This window comes from Petaurus breviceps, unplaced genomic scaffold, assembly GCF_028583685.1.
Source record: "Petaurus breviceps papuanus isolate PSGF00001 unplaced genomic scaffold, PetGlider_PUasm1.0 90769, whole genome shotgun sequence".
Lineage (NCBI taxonomy): Eukaryota > Metazoa > Chordata > Mammalia > Diprotodontia > Petauridae > Petaurus > Petaurus breviceps.
In genome coordinates, this window is record NW_027187341.1 from 18,777,286 (window position 1) to 18,800,158 (window position 22,873).

A 22,873-nucleotide genomic window follows, 5' to 3' on the forward strand; every position below is an offset into this window, starting at 1 on the left:
TAGTGGTATGCTTGGGGTCAAAAGGCATGCATAATTTGGTGAATTTGTGTCCCCCATAAGAAAGTGAGTGCTTTGAGGGCATGAATTATTTTTACCTTTCTTTGTATCCCAGGCTAGGTCGCATGACCAGCAAGCATATAAGCACTTAATAATACTTTTGGTTTGACTGATTGAATGAAAATGTCCAGGAATCTTGCTGTCATCTGTAATGCTACCTATCACCTAGTAAATATCTGAATTGATTAAAATACAAATAGTCAGAGTAGAGAGCACTACTGAGTACTTAATGAAATTTTTATGTACCAAGTTACAGTTTTCCTTCCAAAGAGGCTGGGGCCCTGCAGGATCACTGATCAAAGGCAGAATAGAAACCTTGGAATCTTCTCCACATTTTACAGACGAGCAAATTAAGGCTCTGAGTGACCCTTCCTAGCGTCGCACTTAAGTAGCAACTAGAAGCAGCTCTGGCTTTAAAATACAGCTTTTTCCACTATACCAGCTGTCTCTCTGAAAATGAAGTGCTTGCACTTCCAGTACACGGATATTTTATATTTATTAGGTATGCTGTATGGTATACCATAGATATGGCATATAGATGCCTGTATATTTCATATATAAATAGTACAACAGTATATGAGACTTGTTATATAACATATGTAAGTCTTATATAACATCACATATTATATCATACGTTACATGTATTATATAACATTATACAAATTACTATATAGTGGTATACAAACGTAGTGTCTATGTATGCATACGATATTTAATATAAACAATTTTTCGTGTAGAGATCTCTGGGCAATTTGTCAAAATCTCATATAAATAACAAGTCTCATGAATTACAAAGTCACCGCCAGGTCCTCCGAAATTGCCGGACTACACAAGCTGAAAGAGAGGCTAAATTCCAGCTCTGCTTCTACATTTTAAGACTTCTTTACTTTACCAGTAATGGGGCATATTTTGTGTCACGCGCCCCACTTTAATTCTTCAGTTTTTTATTCTGCTTATTCAAAATCTCCAGCCAATCTAGGAACGAGACTCTAAGCAGTCATTTCCTAAACCCGGGCTTGGGGGAGGGGCACGTTCGCCCCAACCCCAAGAGGAACCAGAAGTCGCTGGCTAACCATCAGCCTAGCGGCCTCCGTAGGTCATTCGTGTGCACTAGCACGCGCATGCGCCTCCCCTCTCGGAAGTAGAGGGACGCATCCCAGAAGGCCTTGTACTTTCTTCCGGTCTCTACTCTTTCCCCCTGCTTTACCTTCCCATGAGCCCACGTGTGCTGGGTTCGGAGGTGGTCTGAAGTTTGCGCGCGCTTCGCTCGCCGGGGGTTCGCCGATGCCCCCCAGCCGCCCTGGAGCCGTGCGACTGACTTAAGGGGTTCCCGAGGGGCCACAGAGCCGCTCCCCCGCCCCCCAGCTTCCCCGTGGGTACGGCGCGTGAGGGCCGCCCGTCCTCTCGTACTCCAGCCTCGCCATGTTGGTGCTGTTTGAGACAGCGGCCGGCTACGCCATCTTCAAGGTAGGCCGCTGAGAGGATGTGCTGTGAAGGCCCCTGCGGGGTCGGGGCCGGGCCTCGGGCGCGTGGAGCGGAGCTGCCCCTTGGGGGCGCGGGGGAGCCGCTCCCCGAGCACGTGGCTTCAGCGGCTGCGGAGCCCCGGGCCGGACTTGCGCACTGGTGGAGCAGGGGAAGGGAAGGGACCGGCCTACCTCTTGGAGGTGCGGGGGGCGGCCCCGCAGCCCTTGGGGGGCCCAGCGCAGGATCTCCTGCCTGGGCTGTGCCGCGTGCGGGAAACGGACCTTTTCCGAAGCCCGAGTCTCTCAGACGCAGATTATGCAATTGCTGTGTGCAGCCCCACGACCGAGCTTGTGACCCCCCCTACCCCCCAGTGTGATCAGTGACTGAGCCGGGGAGGCCCGGGCCCAGGGTGGAGAACCCCAAAGTTGGACAAGAAAAAGCTTGTGGCCTTAAGAAAGAGAAGGGAAGAAGAGGTGGCACCTGAGTTGGGAGGATTCTGCTAATAATGATGATCATGCTTAACGTTTGTGTATCACTTGCGAAGTGCCAAGCATTTACAGTTATCATCTTGACAACAACAGTGTGAAGTAGCTGTTATTATTATTGATGAGAAATTTGTGACCCTCGCCCTTCTTTCCAGAATTGGGGAAAATGGCTAGGGTCATGCATTCATTCCTCATCATTATGAGGAAACTGAGGCAGAGAGAGTCCCACAGTTAAATAAATGTCTGAGGGTGGATTTGAATTCAAGTCTTCCCTAACTCGGGGCTCAGCAGTGTGCCACATTATTTAAACCCTTCTCTGTGCCAGGAACTTTCCTAAGCCTTGGGATTAATTCCATTAGATTGTGAACTGGAGGGCAGAGACTGTCTTTGCCTTTTTTTGTATCCACAGCATTTAGCATACTAATCTGGCACTTAATTGACTAGATGGGGTGGAAGAGATACACTAGCAAGATGAACGTTTACATTGCCAAATCTTTGACTTCTTTATTAAAATTAGGTTGGTTGAGAGTAGGTGTTGCATAAAAAATTGAATTACTGGATAATTTTTAAAACTCAGTTGCACTGCCTATATAAGACTCGACAGTTTAAGGGGAAGAACCATTATTTGGTGCATTTAAAGATTAGCTAGGCCAAAATTAGTACAAGCAGCAGAGAAACGATCCACACTTTGTTGCATCTCGGCTTCAGAGGCTACATGGAGAGCACAATCGTCTTCGAACAAAAAATAATGCATCAGCATTCTCTCCACTTTCCTTTTGACTTGTATCTACTTTGAACTTAGTGATGGTATTTGGTCCCCTTTTAGAACAAAGGACAACCACCATTTAAAGAGTAGCTAGTCTTACCTAGTACCCATTAACTATATTGACCAAAACCCTCCTTTCCCCACCTCCAAAAAAAAAAAAAAAGCACTTAGGGCAAGAGGCCACGGGGTTGTCATTTACTGAGTAACTCTAGAAAGAAAATTTAGTTATGGCCTTTAGTTTTCATCTTAAGACTTTTGGACACTGTTGTTGGTGGCCTTCTGTTCTGAGATTGTGAAGGAGCGAGATGATTTGGGGGGATAATAGAGGATGGAAGTGAGGGGAGGAGAAAGGCAAAGTAGGCAAGAGTAGGATCTCTCCTTGGTGAATGTCTTTGTTGTTAACCAGACAGTTTAGGTGTGATCAATCTTCCTTTTCATTTAGCAGTTATGGCTCATCTCATCCTGGCTTCAGATTCTGTATCTGGCGCTTACTGCTTTGTAACCTTTTGGGGCCTCAGTTTCCTCACCTGTAAAATGAGAGGGTTAGACTCTATTTTAGCCTTTTAGATCCCTGTATTCTCCCTTTGACGATAGCTAGGCCTGAAAATGTATGCCCTCCACAGAAGATAGGGTAAAAGGATAGTTTCTTTGGTACAAACTCAAAGTATATTTTACTAGCAGTGGAGTTCATGTTAATCTTCCATTGTTCATTCAGCAGATATTTTCTAAATGCTTATTGCGTGTAATTATCTTTGCCTTATTAATTAAGAGAAAATTTATAAAATGATTTGAGTTCTTTGGATTGCACTTAAACACCTCCAAAGATCTGTGATTTCTTCAGAGTGGGTAATCTCTCCACAAATAGATACCTCTGCTTCAGTGATTTACTACATAGTCAAGACTTGTGGCCAACCTGATGTACCTCTCTGAATTTATTCTGATTGGACAGCAAAGTTACAGTCTATTATTGAGTTCATGTTGGAAGCCTTTCCAGCTTGGATAAGCCTGCTAGAGCTTCTGCTTGACCTTCAGTGACCTGGTGTCACCTCCACCTTGGGGCTTCAGAGTAGGGAATTCTGTGAAGCCTTTGGAATGTGGGTACACAAGAAATATAAATCTACTTGGAAAATAGGACTGGGTAGAGAAATGTGAATGGTCCCATATACATTTGTGGAAGAGGGAAATAGTTTCTATTATCCTCATATATTTAGTCAAGGGGACAGCATAAACACATAACAGAAACCATCGCTATAGCATTTAAAAAAACATTACCTGATCTTTATTCCAGGTTCTAAATGAGAAGAAATTACAAGAGGTGGACAGTTTATGGAAAGAATTTGAAACTCCAGAGAAAGCAAATAAAATGTAAGCATTCTTAATGGGGGCTTAAGGGGGGGGGGGGGCACGGGGATTTAACCAATAATTTGCTTTGCTTTTCCTTAATTTTTATTACTGCTTTGTTTATTGCAGAGTTCATTTGAATTCTGTTTGTGCTATTATCTGATGGTCCAGACAGGGTATGGTAATTTCAAAGAATAACATGCCTAGTGTGTGGAGAGAGGTCCAGACTTGGTGATCAGAAGCAGTGTTGGTTGGTAGGTCCCTTAGCTTCTCAGCGGCCCAGATAATTCCCTAAAACTATAAGTTGATGACTTGCATCACTGGAGGAAGTTTCAAAGCCAGGGAATCTGAAATAACATCAGGACAGAAAAAAAAAAATAATAGTAGGAAGTTTCCTTGAGAGACCCAGATCTAAGTAATTACATTTTATTGTTTTGTTTTTGCTTTTGCTTTTTGGAGGGCAGTTGGGGTTAAGTGACTTTCCCAAGGTCACACGACTAGTTTTTGTGTTAAGTGTCTGAGGCCGGATCCAAACCCAGGTCCTCCTGACTCAAGGGCCAGTGATCTATTCACTGTGCCACCTAGCGGCCCCCAATAATTACATTTTAAACATAGATATTATTGATATTTCCTGTATTGATATTACCTAGATTTTCCCAGTATCCCTTCTTCCAGAGAGCCATCCAAAGAATTTTTTAAGGGGAAAAAAACAAAACTAATCAATATTGATATTGTATTTCACTTTATTGTATGAAACCCTTAGGGGGGGCTCACCCACCATTCCTATGAGGGGAGAGGGAAGTAAAGTGTCTTTATAACTCTTCTTTGTGTCCAAGTTTTTATAATTACATTTTTTATCAGATATTCTAAGGCTATACATGAGAGTTTCAAGCTTAAATGTGTCATGAGAGCAGCCATATTCTTATCTTAAGTTATTTTTTCAAAACTTTTTTTCCCAGACTCATGCCACCTAGAGAAATAGCTGGTTGAATAGGTTTTCTGTCTGATCTATAAAATGCTTAAGTTATTCTCTTATCCATGATAAGCCCTCCTTCTGCCATCTGCATGTTGATTTTGGTATATTAAAGTTTTGTTAATGAAGGCTTGCTTGAAGCTTCTTTTAGAGTCCAAGTCAAGGTGGGGAAATTCAAGTCAAAGATAGAAAAAAAAATCTATTTAAACTTACTTCACCAGACCCCTTTTTAGGGATGGTGGAATGGCTTATTTAGCTAATACTAAAATGAATGGGGAACATAAAACTACTTCATAAACATGATGTTCATATTCATGTCATTAATTATGGCCAGTTGAGTTAGAAGAATGGAGACTTACTGGCTACTGAAGTGAGTTTAAATGGAATCAAGATTGAAGCATGCTCTAAGGCTTGTCAAATTATCTGATGCTTCTTCCATTTTAAACTGCTTTTGACATTTCAGGCTTGGGCTATTGAGTCTAGTGATGACAATAGTAGCTTGTGCTTTTTATAGCTTACGTTTTGCAAAACAGTTTATGTGAATTTAATCTTCAGTACAATTGTTGTGATTTGGCCACCTCTGGTATTACCCGATTTTATAGCTGGGGAAACTAAGATTCAGAGATGAAGGGACTTGACAGAGGTTCCTCTCTTAGTAATGTGGGGTGATATTTGAGCCTAGATTTTTCCTCAGGCCACATCCAGCACTTTAAACTATCAGTTTCAGTTTTTGTTTACCCACATTTAGCATAGGAGCATAGTATCTCATTCTGGTTGGTGGTGCTGAATAAATGGTAACTGAATTGAATTGTCCTTTTTGAAAAGCTCGTTATTATGTGTATAGTACTTTTTAAAGCCACCGTTGTTATACCCTGAGAATACTGATAACCCTGGGGAACTGGTGGGGTAATAGTAGCTAAATTTCTGACTTCATATCATCTTGGCCTCAGATGATCCTTATTGAAAATCTCTTAATCCCTGGAGGATGAAGGAAAAAAGCTTGAGGTTCTTAAGAGCCAGCAGAGCACCATTAGGCAGCTAGGTGTTTCAGTGATTAGAGCACTGGATTTGTAGTCAGGTAAGACCTGAGAGCAAATCTGGCCTCAAACACTGTACTAGCTGTGTTACTCTGGACAAGTCATTTAACCTCTGCTATTTCACTTTCATCATCTGTAAAATAGAGATAATAATAGCACCTATCTCCTATGGTTGTTGAGGATAAAATAAGATACTTTTATCTTATGCTTTGCAAACCTTAAAATGTTACATAAATGCTATTAGTTTTATTGTGGATAATAAGAGACTCTTTGACATTTGTGACAGGTGCCTCCCATTCACCAACACAAGTTTCTGAGAAGTATGTAATTTTGTATTTATAGTTACAACAGAGAGGCAGCTCTTTCTGAATTGTCTCTCTTAAGATTTCTGATTTGGAGCCATAGAGCATTCCCTTTCATACAATTTTTTTTTCTTCACTTTTGCTGTTGTTCAGGGAGTTTGGGTCCAATGGGGTAATGTGGACAAGACTCTTTTTGTTGCTAAAGTTCTAGTTCAGTATCCGCTGGAGTGGAGGTGACTGTAACTCCAGGTTCTCAAATGCTTTGTCAGCAGAGCACAAATTATAGCAGCTACTAGTTAATGGAAAGGTTTCCAGTATGGCCTGGCTCAATGGATGGTTGCCTCTTCTCCAGGAAAAATTTTTGGGCACAAGGGCCAAAGGTGGTCAGCTAAGGCGGGAAGAAGTTATTATTTTGCATAAAGAAGAAAAGTAGTGTGTACTAGAGCGTTAAGACTTGGGGATCAGATTCAAACAAACCTGAAATAAGGTAACTAACCACCAGCAGGTCACTTAGCACCTTTGGGTCTCCTTGTGCTCTCCCATGGAAGAGCAATGCCTGCAGTGTGAGAGATGATGTGTGTGAATCACTTGTAAACTTCAGAGCTGTCCACATAAATGCCAGTTACTGGAGGGCAAGACCCACCTAAAGCTAAATTATACTTGTGATAACACATATCTTTTTCCTTTCAGAGTAAAACTAAAACATTTTGAGAAGTTCCAGGATACAACCGAAGCATTAGCAGGTAAAAGGAAAAAGAAAAAACAACTATGTGACTTTTTATTTTTGTGATCTGGTTTTTGTACTAGTGCCTCAGTTAGGAGCCGGCCAGAGTTGTGTTGTCAGTGATGTGTCTATGTTGGAACTGACTCATAAGTGATTTCTTTCACCAATTCGTCACTACCACTGAGACAACACTGAAGTTAAAGTAAATGAAATTTAATTGATGTGAGAAATAATTCACAGAACTGTCTGAATCCTGAAATAAGTAAAGTATTTTTAAATGGGAAGTATGTATTTTAGATATATGTATATTTCAATATGATATATTTAGATCGTATGGATAATTTTCTAAATCAAACCATGCTTTTCTATTGAGACATTGAAATTTCATGAGTGATTTCCTTTAAATTTTTATCAGTTCCCTCAATCCCTCTAGTTCATGGCAAATTGCTTAATACTTTCTAACCAAACTCTTAAATGGGCGCTCTGCTGCATTGATGGTTAAATCCTTTTCTGGTACAAATTACCACCTAAATGACTTCATTGTAAATCCAATTTAGAAATAAGATGTTAAGCAATGGCTTCCCTTTTTTGAGGGGAAAATTCCAGAATTGAAATTACTCCCTTTAATCCAATTCAGAAAAACAGCTACTAAGACATTAAGTGATGAGAGGTCATAAACCACCAGTTTATAACTCATTTTAAAATAGTGATTATGAATGAAGTATGCTAAAAATAATAATAGAGGCTTAAAATGCCCAGGGGTTAAAGATAAGACCAAAAAAAACTAAAGTTGTTTGCTATCACAGAAACTTTTAAGTTCGTTCTACATTGTTTCTTAAGTCTCTTGTGAAAAGGAGAAATCCATAAACACACATATACATACATAAAATTACATGTATGCACACGATTAAAATTACAAGAAAACAATGTGTAAGGTACAGAGGTAGGTTCTAAGCTGGGGGCAGACAAGTTATGTGTTAATAGAATGCAGGTCATGAACACCTATGTTTGAATCCTGCTTCTGACAGTGGGTGACCTTGGGTAAGTCACTTAGCCTGTAAAGTCTGGAAAAATGGAAGTGATCCTGATACCTTTTCCAATATCTTCGATATCATGGTGATCTCACAGAGTTGTTACAAGGCTCAAATGAGAAATCTTACAAGTGCTTTGCAAACTTGAAAATGTGATATAAATGTCTGTTACTATCATTGTTCAGGCTTGATTTGGCACTTGTTTTCTTTTAGTCCATCTAACTAGATTCCAACATCAAAAGAGCGGTGCTTTACCAAACCCCTTTATTCATCACCTTGTGGCTGCCATCAGCCCCAGTTTTCACTAGCAGTTCAGCTTTCTAACCCAGGGGTTCCCCAAAACCTCTTCCCCATACATATTTTCTCACACACACATTTTTCATTTTTCAGTGGCAGAATGTGTAATTTAGGATGTAGAGGCATGGATAAGTTTGTTGTGTGTGACATTTTCAGTCATGCCTTCCTGAGTTCAGATCTGGCCTCCACCTATGTGACTCGGGGCAAACACTTAACCCTGTTTGCTTCAGTTTCCTCATCTGTAAAATGAACTAGAGAAGGAAATGGCAAACGACTCCAGTATCTTTACCAAGAAAACCTCAGTTGTGATCATGAAGAATCTGAAATGACTGAACAACAAAGACATCCTAAAATAGCAATCCCTATTAATAGAGTTCATGTCTATGATCACATTATGAAGAAAGCTAGAATGTTTAAAAAAAAATCAGTGTTAGGGCAAGACACAAAAGCTGTAAGCTCTGAATAAGTATTTTCCTAATTCTGAGAGCCTAACATACAGGGTTTTGAGTGAAAGGGTTTACTTTACTGTTTAATTTAATTGGGCCTTTTTTTCCCCATGGACATAGATTTTCCCTGACATTGAAGCTTCCCATATAGAAGATTGCTTTGTTACTAGTAGTATAAAGTATTTTGCTTGATTTTAGGTTTTTTTAAACTCCTGAATTTTTAAACTTTTTTTTTCCTTCCTAAAAAGCCTCCACAGCTTTGGTAGAAGGTAAACTCAGTAAAAATTTGAAGAAAGTCCTGAAGAAGATAGCTGCAAAAGAAGCCCATGAGCAGCTGGCTGTCGCTGATGCCAAACTGGGGGGTGTCATAAAGGTAAGGATGGATTTTGTTCCCCTGTGGGGGGAAGAATCACTGTCACCCCATCCCATCCTCAAATTAAAAATCCTTCCCTGTATCGAGTGAGTATAGTTAAACCAAACAAATCCCCATACACTGGCTGTGTCTCATTCTGCTTTTGTTGTCTCTCTCCTTTACCAAAAAGATGAGAAGCACCATTCTCCATTTGTCCCACTAGAGTCAAGATTGGTCATTGCTTTGATGCAAGTTATTCATTCTTTTGAAGTTGTTTCCTTTACCTTATTGTAGTACAGCATATAATACCAAACACTGTTTTTTGTGTTGTTTTCCTGGTTCTTCTTGAGTCTTTCCAAGTTTCTCTGAATCTGTCTCTTTTGTTTCTTATGGTAAAATAATCCATTAAGTTTATATTCACATTGTTCAGTTATTCTTCATTTGCAGTTTAGCTAGTTTTGTTTTCTGTTTTTAGTTCCATCCCCTACCACGTGATGGGACTCGTTACACTGAGTACTTTATATAGCTTCTCTAGCATTGGTTCCCAAAATGGCTGATAACCACCCTCTAGGGGGTTTTGGAGCAATCCAGGGGGTTGTAGTAGCCTCAGTTGCAATTGGGGGGCATTGAATAAAAATAAAGAGGGTGGTAGAAAAGAAGAAAATTTTGAAAAACCGTTTGTACATGTTTAATCCATTGTGTAATAGAGTTAAAGTCATAGTGATCACATTATTTTCCAACCAAACATACAAAATGCAAGTCATAACTGATCAGTGGTCAAGTCCACTGCCAGATCTTAATAAACAAGTGTTGACAAGGCAAACATGTTGTGCATTATCCGGGAAGCTTGCATTGGCAGGAGTATGTGCATGTGCTGTAACGACTTGTTTACAGTATCATACTATATGGTTACATGATGCAATATTGCATCATCAAAATTTCAGTGCAGGAAAAAATCACACGTTTACAATAAATTATTGAATTTATGATGCAACATTAAAAAAATTTTTAATGATGCAATTTTAAAAAGCATCAGAGGGTTAAAGAAAGGGGATTGCCAGGGGATGCTTGAGTAAATTTTTTTTTAAAGGGGGTGGAGGTCAAATAAGTTTGGGAACTTCTCTAGAGATTCAGGATAGTTTTTTGTTTTGGTTTGGTTTTTTTCTTTTTACTTTTGAGGGGGAAAGAGTTAACCACAAAATTTAAACACTGTGATACTAAATCTTTAAAATCAGAACTCTTCATTAGTTTTCCACAGAAGGAAAAAATGAATGAAGCATTTATTAAAATGCTGGCTACATGCAAGGCCCTTGCTAAGTGCTAGGGACGTAGAGAGAAGGCAGTCCTTGTTTTTGAGGAGCTCATATTTTAATGAGGGAGACAACACAAGGTTTCAGATTGTTTTTTTTTTTAATTCGGGATAGTTATTTATATGATTTGTTTTGACATTCCAGGTTTATAAATGTTGGTTTGTCTTGTCCTTCATATTCATCGTAAAATACATTTTTACCTTTTTCTTAATTGTGATGTAAATTAATGTGAAAATGGGGAAAGTTGCATATACTTACATACAGAAAATACAGATACTTTCATCACTCCTCCCAAAAAGCTTAAATATTAGTGAGTTTTAGATTTAATATACAATATTTTATATTTATATTATATACATAAACATAATATGGTATGTTCATATATGTACCTAGGTATTCCCCCCACCCAGAAAAAATAAGTGTCAAATCAAATCCTTTTCATTTTGCTTACCATATAAAAACCAGCCATTGTTGGTCTATAAAATGGCTTTAGAGAATTCTTCAATCCCCCACTTTCTCTGAAGGGAATGAAGCTCAAAAATGCCAAGTATTCCCCAGATTTTAATGGTAAGTTTCAAATATTAAAGTATCAACTTAGTAAGACAAAGAATAAAGTAATATAGAATATGTTAGTGATAGTGGGGAAAGCACCACACCTGGGTTCAGAAGTCATGGGTTGGGATCTTGCTTTCTGTTACTTACTGCCTGTAACCTTAGCTGAATTATTTAAGTTTCATGGGCGTCAATTTCCTCATCTGAAAAGTGAGAGGCTTAAGTCCAGGTGACCTCTAAGATTCTTAAAATTAATAATTTTATTAGACCCATTAGCATACTATACATTTTAACAAGGTTAAACCAAATGAAAGATATTTATACTCTGATATTTTCTGAACAATCTAAAAACGTCCACTGATTTTAGTGACAATTTAAAGCAACCCTATAGCTAGGTTCAAAAATTTGTCACTTGGAACAGCTAGGTGGCGCAATGAATAGAGCACTGGCCCTGGAGTCAGGAAGACCTGAGGTTAAATCCAGCCTCAGACACTTAACACTTACAAGCCATGTGACCTTGGGCAAGTCACTTAACCCCAATTGCCCTGCCTTCCCCCTTCAAAAAGCAAAAAAAAAAATTGTCACTCATCTTCATTAATAATTTTATTCAGCATAGTCTGAAGAATATTGTTGATAATCATTCAAGTTATGTCTACAACCAGAATTATTCTTTATGTGGATTACTTGAAGATGAGTTTAGAGAACACACAGAGCTCTATAATTTTGCTTTCTCAATTAGCTACTTTTATTTATGTTCATGTCTTAAAGATAATATTCTCTCCCAGTGAGCACATGGATTATCTTTACATAGTTTGAGATACTGTTTTTATTCCCATTCTCAAGCATTCTCTGTCTGTGTCTTTGTGTTTGTGTTTCTGTACCCATAGGCTTAAGTCCCAAGGTAAGAATTGTAGGCAGCATACTTGCCCCAGACAGTCACGTAACAGACAAGGTGTTTTGAGGCAGTTATGCCACCTAGTGGTTGATTCGTAGAATTAATCATGACAAACAGAACATTTAATAGGAAAGAAATCGGTGGAGGATGGATGCCCCTTGATTGTAGAGTGGATAAACCATTTGTGGTACATGAATGAAATATAATATAATTGCACAGAAGAAATGATAGGATCAAAGAGTTCAGAAAAAACTTGGGAGGACGTTTTAAAAAGTGTGGCATGAAAAGATATTAAGTGCCAACTATGCTCTAGGTATTACACTAAGGAAACAAATGCAGAAAGCAAGACACTCCCTGCATTCTAATTGGGACAGACAAACCTAGGGAGTGGTGGTCAGGGGAGTTAGAAGGATGATGAGCTGATTCCTAGGTCAGCCAATTGACATTCCTGAGAAGAGAATTGGAAAGTTCCTGTTTGGAAACAATAGATATAAGTGCAAAATCTCAACGGAAGTTGCTTATTAGCAATTGTCTGTTCCTTTCTTTGATCATTTTTAATTAGTGGTCTCTTGGGAAGATTTGATCTGTATACAGTGGTTTTTAAAGAGGTATAAGTGGTTTGCAGGTGTACTCCAGGAGTGTTGGAAAACTTATTGTACTTCTGTTTGTAGGTTTAAGAACCAGTTAGCACTACTAGCCCCTAACTTGATGTTATTCAAAAGGATTAGGAGCCAGGCAGGCATCACTTAAGAGTTATGGTAGGTGACCACACCAAATAGAAGTGCTTGATTCTGTGACTCTCACAGAGTGTACAATCTTCTATTTGCTTTGCTTCAGCACTGTCTATAGATGGCTGTGGAGGGAGTGGTTACTGTGGATTCCCCGCATCTTCCCTGAACTTGGTGTATTTCATTGAGCTCTAGTTACATGACCTGCAAAAATGGAGTCTTTTCCTTCTCCCTCCTCACCCACCCCCACTGGGAAGATAAGCAATTCAATATAGGTTATATATGTGTAGTTACACAAAACATTTCCATAGTAATATTGTGAAAGACTAACTATATTTCCCTCCATACTATCCTGCCCCCTATCTATTTTCTGCTTTGACCCTGTCCCTTTTCAAAAGTATTTGCCGCCAACTACCCTCTCCCCCAATCTGCCCTCCCTTCTATCATCCCCCCTCCTATCCCTTTCCCCCCTGCTTTCCTGTAGGGTAAGATACCCAACTGAATGTGTATGTTACTCCCTCCTTAAGCCAGATTCAATGAGAGTAAGGTTGACCCATTCCCTTTCACCTTCCTGTTCTTCCTCTCCATTGTAACAGTGTTCTCTTGCCTCATTTATATGAGATAATTTACCCTAATCTATCTATCCCTTTCTCCTTCCAATATATTCCTCTTTTACCTCTTAATTTTTTTAGATATCATCCCTTCATATACAACTCATCCTGTGCCTTCTGTCTTCGTATATGTGAACATACATGTGCCCACTCATGTATATATTTATATGCACATATACCCTCTATATATACATAAATAAATATGTATACATATATGTATTCCCTTCAACTATCCTCATATTGAGAAAAGTCTTATGAGTTACAATTATCATTTTTCCATGTAGGAATGTAAATAGTTCAACTTTAATAAGTTCCTTATGATTTCTTTTTCCTTTTTACCTTCTCATGCTTCTCTTGCTTCTTGTATTTGAAAGTCAGATTTTCTGTTCAACTCTGGTTTTTTCATCCAGAATGCTTGAAAATCTTCTATTTCATTGAATGACCATATTTTCCCCTGAAGCATTATACTCAGTTTTGCTGGGTAGGTGATTCTTAGTTTTAATCCTAGCTCCTTTGACCTCTGGAATATCACATTCCAAGGCCCTTCAGTCTTAATGTCGAAGCTGCTAGATCTTGTGTTATCCTAATTGTGTTTCCACGGTACTCCAATTGTTTCTTCCTGACTGCTTGCAGTATTTTCTCCTTGACCTGGGAACTCTGGAATTTGGCTATAATATTCCTAGTCATTCTCTTTTGGGGATCTTTTCCAAGAGGTGATCAATGAATTCTTTCAATTTCTATTTTGTCCTCTGGTTCTAGAATATCAGGGCAATTTTGCTTGATAATTTCTTGAAAGGTGGTGTCTAGGGTCTTTTTTTTTTTTTTTTTTTTTTTAGCAATCGGGGTTAAGTAACTTGCTCAAGGTTACAACGGCCAGTTATTTCTGGGTGTGGTGCTGAGTATCTGAGTCCGGATTTGATCCAGGTTATCCTGACACTGGAGCCGGTGCTCTTACTCGCTGAGCCACCTGGCTGCCCCTAGGGTCTTTTTTTGATCATAGCTTTCAGGTAGTCCAATAATTTTTAAGCTATCTTTCCTGGATCTATTTTCCAGGTCAGTGGTTTTGCCAGTGAGATATTTCACATTGCCTTTTTTTGGGGGGGGGGGGGTCTGTTTTATAGTATCTTGATTTCTTATAAAGTCATTAGCTTCCATTTGCTCCAGTCTAATTTTGAAGGAATTATTTTCTTCAGTGAGTTTTTGAAATTCCTTTTCCATCTGGCAAATTTGGCTTTTTAAGGCATTCTTCTCATCATTGGCTTTTTGGGCCTCTTTTGCCATTTGAGCTAGTCTACTTTTCAAGGTGTTATTTTCTTCAATATTTTGGGGAGTTTCATTTAACAGGTTGTTGACTCGCTTTTCATGATTTTCTTGCATCATTCTCATTTCTCTTCCCAGTTTTCTTCCACTTCTCTTTCTTTATTTTCAAACTCCTTCTTGAGCTCCTCCATGGCCTGTGACCAGTTCGTATTTTTCTTGGAAACTTTTGATGCAGGAGTTCTGAGTTTCTTGTCCTGCTCCATGAAGTCAGAAGTTCTAAAGAAAACGTAGTTGTGGCCACCACTTACACAAGCAGGCAAAAGATTGTAGGAAACCAGACACCGATTGTAGATGATATATTACTCATGCTTCCACTGGGACCAGTCTTGAGCTGAAGATTTGGGAACTGAGTCCAGGGAGTCAACTCCTTGTGGCCCAGAGCATGACCTGAAGATCTGATGTGAACTGAAGCTGCTAACAGCTGGTGCTCTTCCATTTGATGTTATTGTTAGGGATCAGGGACCATTGACTACATCTCAACTCAAAAGGGCCAGATTATCTTTCTACACCTCTCAACATCTTGCCTCCTTATTCCCCAAATCTCAGGAATTAGACCCTTCAGTTCACATTTCTGGTGGCTGATAGGTAGGACACATCCCCTTTAAACCTTCCAATCAGAACCTTAACAGGCTGCCCCACTTCCCAGGTGTCACACAAAGAAAGTATTAGCCTCTTGTGAAATATTACAAATGAAGTAAGAATATAGATACGTCTTTGATCCTGAGACTCTCATTGACACCATTCTGAATTGGCTAAACAAGAATTCATATGAAAAAGATTCTGAGGATTTTAATGGCCTCTAGTATAACAGATTGTTCTTGGCCCCAGAGGGCAGAACTAGGGGCAGTCTATGACAATGGCCCCAATAATGTAAAAGAAAACAGTGGTGAAAGATAAAACTCCAACCAATGCAGAGACCAATCTTCAGAGGAATTAATGGTGAAGGACGTTATCAGATGGTGTGTACCTACTAATGTGGAGGAAGGCACCTGGCACTGCTAAGCAATTTTAGAAATACCGCCTTATTTAATCCTCACAACAGCCCTGCAGGGTCAGTGCTATTGTCCTCATTTCATAGTTGGGGAAACTAAGGCAAATAGGTTAAGGGACTTGCTCAGTGTCACAAAGCTAGTAATATCTGATACCTGATTTGATCTCATGTCCTCTTGATTCCCAGCCCTCCGCCTACCAGCTCCCTTCCTAAATGCAGAAGAATTTATTTTCATATAAAAATCGGTAGGGTTAATGAGTACATGTATAAAGGAAAAGTAAAAATTTGTTAATGAAATTTAAGTATATAGTGAAAACATATATTTGGAAACCTCAACTATTTAGAACACAGATTATAAAAGTTTAAAAGCCCTGAGTGTTCATCCATGGCCTGTGCACTGTTACTTTTCATACTAGTCCTACAAGCTTGATTTGTTGCTTTCTTGGCCCATAGCAGATTAGAAGAGTCACTAGAGAGACACACAGATAGTCAGCAAGAAGTGACAGCCGACAGGAAGGAGACAGAAAAACCAAAATGCATACACAAGACCTAAAAAAGAGGAGGAGTGGATTTAGTGACAGGGGCAACCAGGCCTACATTTTAAAATACAATAGAACTGGATTTTAAAATATAAAAATGATTCTAAGCTTCCTGGCTTTAAGAAAATATGCTGTACACACTAAATAGGGCATCTCACCCTACAGGACAGTAGGGGGGAAGGGGATGAAAGGGGGGATGATGGAAGAAAGGGCAGCCTGGGGGGGAAGGAAGTTGGAAGCACCCACTTTTGAAAAGGGACAGGATCAAAGTAGAGAATAGAACAGTTGGGGTGTGGGATAGGATGGAGGGAAATATAGTCAGTCTTTCACGGTATATGGAAATGTTTTGCATAGCTATGCATGTACAATCTATATTGAATTGCTTATCTTCCCAGTAAGGGTGGGTGAAAAGGGAGGAAGGGAAAGAATCTGGAATTCAAAGTTTTAAAATCAAATGTTTAAATATATATTTATTATTGTTGTTGTTATTGTTATTATTATTTTACATGTAACTGGGAAATAAGATATACAGGCACTGGGGCATAGAGATCCACCGTGCCCTACTGGAAGGTTGGAGGAGGGGTAGGGGAAGATATGGGAAAGAGCAGATTGGGGGAGGGGATATTCAGTGGGATCACTGTTTTGGGGTGGTGGGTAGGGGAAAATGGGGAGAAATTTTGTAGCTCAAAGTCTTGTGGAAATGAATGATGTAAACTAAAAAAATAAAAAAGAGAGAATATGCTGGAGGCCAGCACATTGACTGTAGTTTGCCTGCCCCACCTCTACTCAGATACAAAGGCCCATCTTTTGAGGGAGTTTGGGTGTTGTCCTGTGGCCACAAATTATGATAGAATATTCAAGGCTCTAAAAATTTTTAAGTTAAAGACCACCCACAGGGCAGTGAAGAAGTGCATAGTGGATACCAGCAATTTACTATGTATTCCAAATAGAATTAAGAGCATGGCAAAGGATATCATCAAGGAAATGTATAAGTGAAAAAGAAAATGGTTCATTTGTACCTAGAGTGAGAGTATCAGTGGGTAACCTGTGTGCTCCGTTGATATCCCTGAGAATTTAGAAGAAATCAAGGCTTCCCAGCAAGTTGGGCAGACTCAGACCCCTTTTGACAATTTAGGGTAAAGACATCATAGGTTGTAAATGGGTTTAATATGTATCAGTGGAAGGAAATGATCATGCCAGTTAGATCACAGATCTAATACAGGATGCCCCAAAAGTCTTTCTGCAGTGTAAGCTTTAACACTGCATAAAGATTTGTGGCACCTCATGTACTTGAATGTTTTCTCATTTCCAAAGCCCTGAAAAATACATTTTAAAAATTAATCCAAAACCAAATAAATTGTAGTCAAAAAGACACTCATGTTTGTGAGTTGAAATTTGGCCTCAGACACTTAAAAGTTATATGACCTTGGGCAAGTCACTTAACTTTGCCTCAGTTTCCTTATCTGTAAAATGTTCTGGAGAAGGAAATGACGAAATAAACTAATCAGTATCTTTGCCAAGAAAACTCCAAAGGGGTCACGGAGAGTCAGACACAACTGAAGTAACTGAACAACAAGCTAATCCATCTATATATAGCAATTGAGCATATGTATGAAAACATCACTCGGTGTTAGACCCTGTGCTAAATATATACAGATCTTGTATATTTCCGTGCGTGTTGGTGTGCTCTGGTGATGAGGATTAGTTATCAGTCATCTGTTTGTGTTGTGTGAAATATTGTTGGAAAATTTGCTCTATTGCATGATTAATTTTTCATGATTTTCTTCCTATAGGACAAACTGAACCTCAGTTGTATCCATAGTCCTACTATAACTGAGCTAATGAGAGGAATCCGCTCCCAGATAGAAGGGTTAATCACTGGCCTTCCATCTCGGGAAATGGCTGCTATGTGTCTAGGATTAGCACACAGGTGAGTTTTGTTTGTTCTTAGGAATCCTCTAATGCCTGTAACTGTTTTGTAGCATAATTCCTTATCTAAAGACTAAAATTTAGAAAGGGAAATAACCACAAGGAGAGAAGACTAGAACTTAGAAAAATCTCTTTTTCCTACTCACCTATTCCTAAAGAAAGAACATGTTAAGAGAGAAATTTATCAATACGGGGAGGGGACCCCTCAATTTGTAGTGCTTTTTTTTTTTTTTAACATGGATTGTTTCTATATTAGATAACTGGGCATTTGATTTTCTTCTATTCCTATCTCTGAATCTCACTCAAAAGTCTTTCTTTGCCTATACACATTTATTGACTCCTTCCTCTACTAAAGGATAACAAATATAATATTAGGAATTTTTAAGGTCACCTAATCCAACCTTTTACCCTCAGGAGAAATCTCTCCTCAGTGTCTTTAACAGGTAGTTATCCAACCTGCTCTTTTGTCCTTCCTCAGTTTACTTTTTATCATATATAACTGTGAAGATGTTAAATGTCCCCAATAGAGTGTAGATTCCTTAAATGTAGGGGATATTTTGTTCTTTTTCTTTGCATTTACTACTTACACATAGTAAGTAATTAATGAATCTTTGTTGAATTGAGTTTAGATTTGCACATTTGATTACTGATTAAAAACCTAAATTACCTAGTGAATAAATACTTAACATTAAGGTGCTATCATTATTGAATTGATTTTTTTATGTGTATTTCATAAAAGTATGCTGTGTGTATATATCAGTGTCATTTTTATCTGCCTTGCTAATAGAAATAGCACGTTTTTAAAACTGCTCTTTTTACTAACACTATGAGTGGGTCTCAGTATAAATGCAAAAGGTGGCAGAATATAGCATGAACTATGGGCATGCTTTCTCTTATCTTATAGGTATTGATTTATATCAATAAGTCCTGGAAATAAGATTACAAGGAAATGCTTTTTCTGGAGAATAATTACTTCATTGGTTTTCACAGCCTTTCTCGGTACAAGCTGAAATTCAGTGCAGATAAAGTGGATACCATGATTGTTCAGGCAATCTGTAAGTAAAGTATTTATGCAGAATTTTTTTCTTGATTATTCTATTCCAGTGCAATGTGATATAATGGAAAGAGCTCGGGTGTAGAAGCCACAATCTGGTTTCTATTCCTGGCTTTACCACAGATTAGATTTGTGATCTTGGCAAGTTAATAGGCCTCTGTTCCCTTTTATGTGAAATGAGAGATTAAACTCTAGTGTCCCTGATATAAATGTTTAATTCTCATATTTTACTAAGAATATTCTGCAGTAGGTCATTTTCATTATATGTTTTGATAAACCCTTTAATTCCCCATATTTTGTTGTCAGTGATGGAATTTTGTTGAATGAAAACAAATGATTTGACATTCGTCACTACCACTGAGACAACAGAGAAAATAACAATATATTGGCCCTCTACTTGTCAGAGAGAAGACATGCTTTTAGGAGGTTTTAATTGTATTTTGAAGCCCTAGAGAATAGTATATTGTTCAATCCTCTTTCTGAGTATACGGGGAGAAATGTATTCTTAGTTGGGAGGTTTTGATCTGTTTGAAAGTTCTAAGACTTCCATTTTTGCTTTTCCCAGCAATTTGTTTGCAGTTTGTTTTTGCTTAAGTTAAAATAAAGTGTGCTCGTACAGTGATGCTAATGTGAACACAATGTTTGCTTTAGAAATAAAAAGGAAGAAAGGGTGAAAGTAACATTCAGATAATGTAAGAAGGGGAAATAAAGATATGGTGGTTTAGGTAATAAAAATAAACTTATTTGATCTTATATTTCATACATCATCCTGATTTATAAGAGCTTCTGTGGTTCAGCAAATATGATATTGGACTTTTTGGGTAGCAACAAAAAGAGGAGGAAATAGTATATTAGATAAAGGAAAGTTGATCTGTATATCTAAGAAGACACATGAGAAGTTTCTCAAGCCCACAATAGTAATACTGATGAATAAGCCAAAGAATAGGTCGTGTCCTAGAGGAATTTAACAGTTCTTAATGTTACATAGCTGTAAATACTGACTTTGAATAATAAATAACCATTAAAACAATTATTGTTTATACTTAAGGTAACATTTGACATGCCGAAAGTATATTTTTATGGCTTGTTCTTTTGCAAATTTAGTAATACTCTAGAAACTACTGCTGTTAATAATCTAGAAAATATCTGTTCAAAGCCTGACTTAAATTTTTTTCCAGCAGTCACCTACCTTCTTACCCATCTTTTGTGCCTTATAGATTAGGGTGAGGTTACCACAGGTAATAAGGAATAAAATTCAAAACAAAATATGAATCTGCAGACCCACTTAGTGTGGAGCGCAGACAGGAATGCTTTCTTTCAGGGAGAGAGAATTCTTAGCTAGAGTAGATGAAGGAACTTGGGTACGATCTAAAGTTAGAACCTTTGCTTGATAAACAGATCTACTTAGTGTGTCTCAGTTGGGTTCTTTTTAATGAAGTAGATTCTAGTGTTCTGTCAAGGCTATTTTCTCTGAGAAGAGATTTCTGTGGTTGGGAAAGACAAGGCTTTTTTGATTGAGAAAGCAAAATGAACAGCCTAAAGATTTCAAGAGTAATTTATAATATTTTAGTGGTTCTATTTATTTATAACTTTTAAAAATTGATAGCTTTTGTTTTTATATGATCTTCACTTCCCAATATATCCCTCTTCTCCCCAAAAGAACAAAGGGAGGAATGGTTTAGAAAAAGTAAATGCCATGTTCGTTACCAATTGTCTCCTAGCTCTGCAAAACAATACTATTTAATGGTGTTGATATATTGCTTTCTTTTCTTTTTTTAACCTATTGCAGCTTTATTAGATGACCTGGATAAAGAACTAAATAACTACATTATGCGATGTAGAGAATGGTATGGTTGGCATTTCCCTGAATTGGGAAAAATCATTACAGATAACTTAACTTACTGCAAATGTTTGCGGAAAGTTGGTGAGTGAATTATTTATTTCTTATCCTTTTGGGCAAGAACAGTCATTAAAGTTTAACTATTGATTCCAATAGTATGCACTGCCATTTAAAAATCTGTGGTGTATCTCTGAATGCCATGTTCGGGCGGGGGGGGAGGCTGGGAATTACTCTGGCTTGGCCTTAGATTTGGGGATCATTTTGATGAACTGTGATTTTTTTTTTTTTCATCACTCCTACACAACAAAGAATGTCTATTGATTCTTGTGGTCAGTTTGCAATTTATAGAGGCCACATGAAGGCTTTAAAAGAAGCTTCAAATTGTTTAATAAGGAAGCAAGGGGAAGGTTGTTTATGATACGTGGAAGTTACTTGGTTAAGTTTGATTCTTTGTGTCGGTTCATGATGCATTAGCGTGTTACAATAGAATATCCCGGCACCACTTGGCTCACTACAGCACATTCTGAGCTTTTATCTCTTGGAAGTTTATAGGTCTGCTTTTGCCAAAACAAACAGTTCTTTGCTTGCTGTATACCATCTTACACTCTCAGAGAATTTGTTTTGCCCTTTTTACCTAGCATATGTGTTTTTTTTTTAAGTAAATACAAAACTAGAATATCTCAAGTGTATCTAAAACTACATCATAAGAAGGAAAACCACAAAACCAAATTTGTTCAATGACTTCTTGTTTTGTACTGTCATCTGGATCATTATCCATTTTTATCTTTAACCTTTTGATGTGGTATTGTTTGCTCATCTATTCGCCAACCATTGATTTTTTTCTTCCCTCCCCGCAGGAGACAGGCAGAACTTTGCTTCTTCGGATCTTTCTGAAATTTTATCAGAGGAGGTTGAAGCTGAAGTGAAAGCAGCTGCAGAGATTTCTATGGGAACTGAAGTTTCAGAAGAAGACATAAACAATATTTTACACCTCTGCAACCAGGTAAAGCAATTCTAGTGATTGCTCAGCCAGGAAGTTATCAGTCACAACAATGATGGCAATGATGATTTTATATTGATTCTCACCTGATATATAAATATGAGGGTTTACAGTCACTACCTCATCTGATGCCATCTTAAATTGCATGTTTGGAAAAAAATTATGGAAAGGCCTGTATACTTCCAATGAATTGTTGGGAGTATAACAAGATGAATTTCAAACTCCTCTTCTAATAAATTTTCTTATATAAGCTGTTACTGTTTTTCCTCTTTATAGTCTCCAAAGGATGTCCAGAGAATGGTCAAAAGGCAAGTTAGAGGGAGAAAAAAGTAAAAGTAAGGGAGCCATGTAATGTACGATCTAGATGATTGGCTTTAGAACAGTAGAGTGATTGGTATTGGGAGGTGGGGGGCAAGGAGAGCAATATAGAACTCTGGGAAAAGTTCTGGATTTGGAGCCAGAAGTTTAAATCCCAGGTCTTATGCTATATGACTTTGAGAAAAGTCACTTAACCTCTCTTGGTTGCCAGTTCTTCTGTAGAAAGAGGAATTTGAATGAAAAAAGTCCCTTCTGCTTCTCAAAGCTATGATCATGGTCTTACCACACTCCTCCAGTAACAATTCTTTGGTTATACATTATGCGATAATCATTTCCCTTGAATATCTATACAGTGGTCTTAATTTAGAAGAAAATACTGTCGCTGCAGTAGAAAGTTTAGTTTGAAAGAGTTAATACCAACACACTTGGTAATGATACAATTTAATAGGAAGCTGACTACATAGAGTACTTTAAAGATCTGCATTTAGCTGCTTGTTAACAGATTCAAGTC

The 22,873-nt window shown here is 38.2% G+C and overlaps 1 protein-coding gene and 3 non-coding genes across 4 annotated transcripts in view; all 4 read left to right on the top strand.

Moving 5' to 3' along the window:
- The first annotated feature begins 1,202 nt into the window (after window positions 1-1,202).
- The window catches only part of NOP58 (NOP58 ribonucleoprotein), a 30,220-nt gene continuing 8,549 nt past the window's right edge, over window positions 1,203-22,873 (top strand). The window contains exons 1-8 of the mRNA XM_069068818.1: window positions 1,203-1,524; window positions 4,061-4,137; window positions 7,116-7,168; window positions 9,172-9,296; window positions 18,015-18,151; window positions 19,141-19,205; window positions 20,994-21,128; window positions 21,902-22,047. Of these exons, the coding sequence (XP_068924919.1) occupies window positions 1,480-1,524; window positions 4,061-4,137; window positions 7,116-7,168; window positions 9,172-9,296; window positions 18,015-18,151; window positions 19,141-19,205; window positions 20,994-21,128; window positions 21,902-22,047 (783 nt within the window). The 5' untranslated portion in view covers window positions 1,203-1,479. The remainder of the gene's footprint in view (window positions 1,525-4,060; window positions 4,138-7,115; window positions 7,169-9,171; window positions 9,297-18,014; window positions 18,152-19,140; window positions 19,206-20,993; window positions 21,129-21,901; window positions 22,048-22,873) is intronic.
- On the top strand, window positions 7,256-7,345 carry LOC138146778 (small nucleolar RNA SNORD70). Its single transcript, XR_011164577.1, has one exon. It is a non-coding gene; the product is annotated as a small nucleolar RNA SNORD70 (small nucleolar RNA).
- LOC138146779 (small nucleolar RNA SNORD70) lies at window positions 19,497-19,577 on the top strand. Its single transcript, XR_011164578.1, has one exon. It is a non-coding gene; the product is annotated as a small nucleolar RNA SNORD70 (small nucleolar RNA).
- LOC138146781 (small nucleolar RNA SNORD11B) lies at window positions 22,098-22,181 on the top strand. The gene has a single exon (XR_011164580.1). It is a non-coding gene; the product is annotated as a small nucleolar RNA SNORD11B (small nucleolar RNA).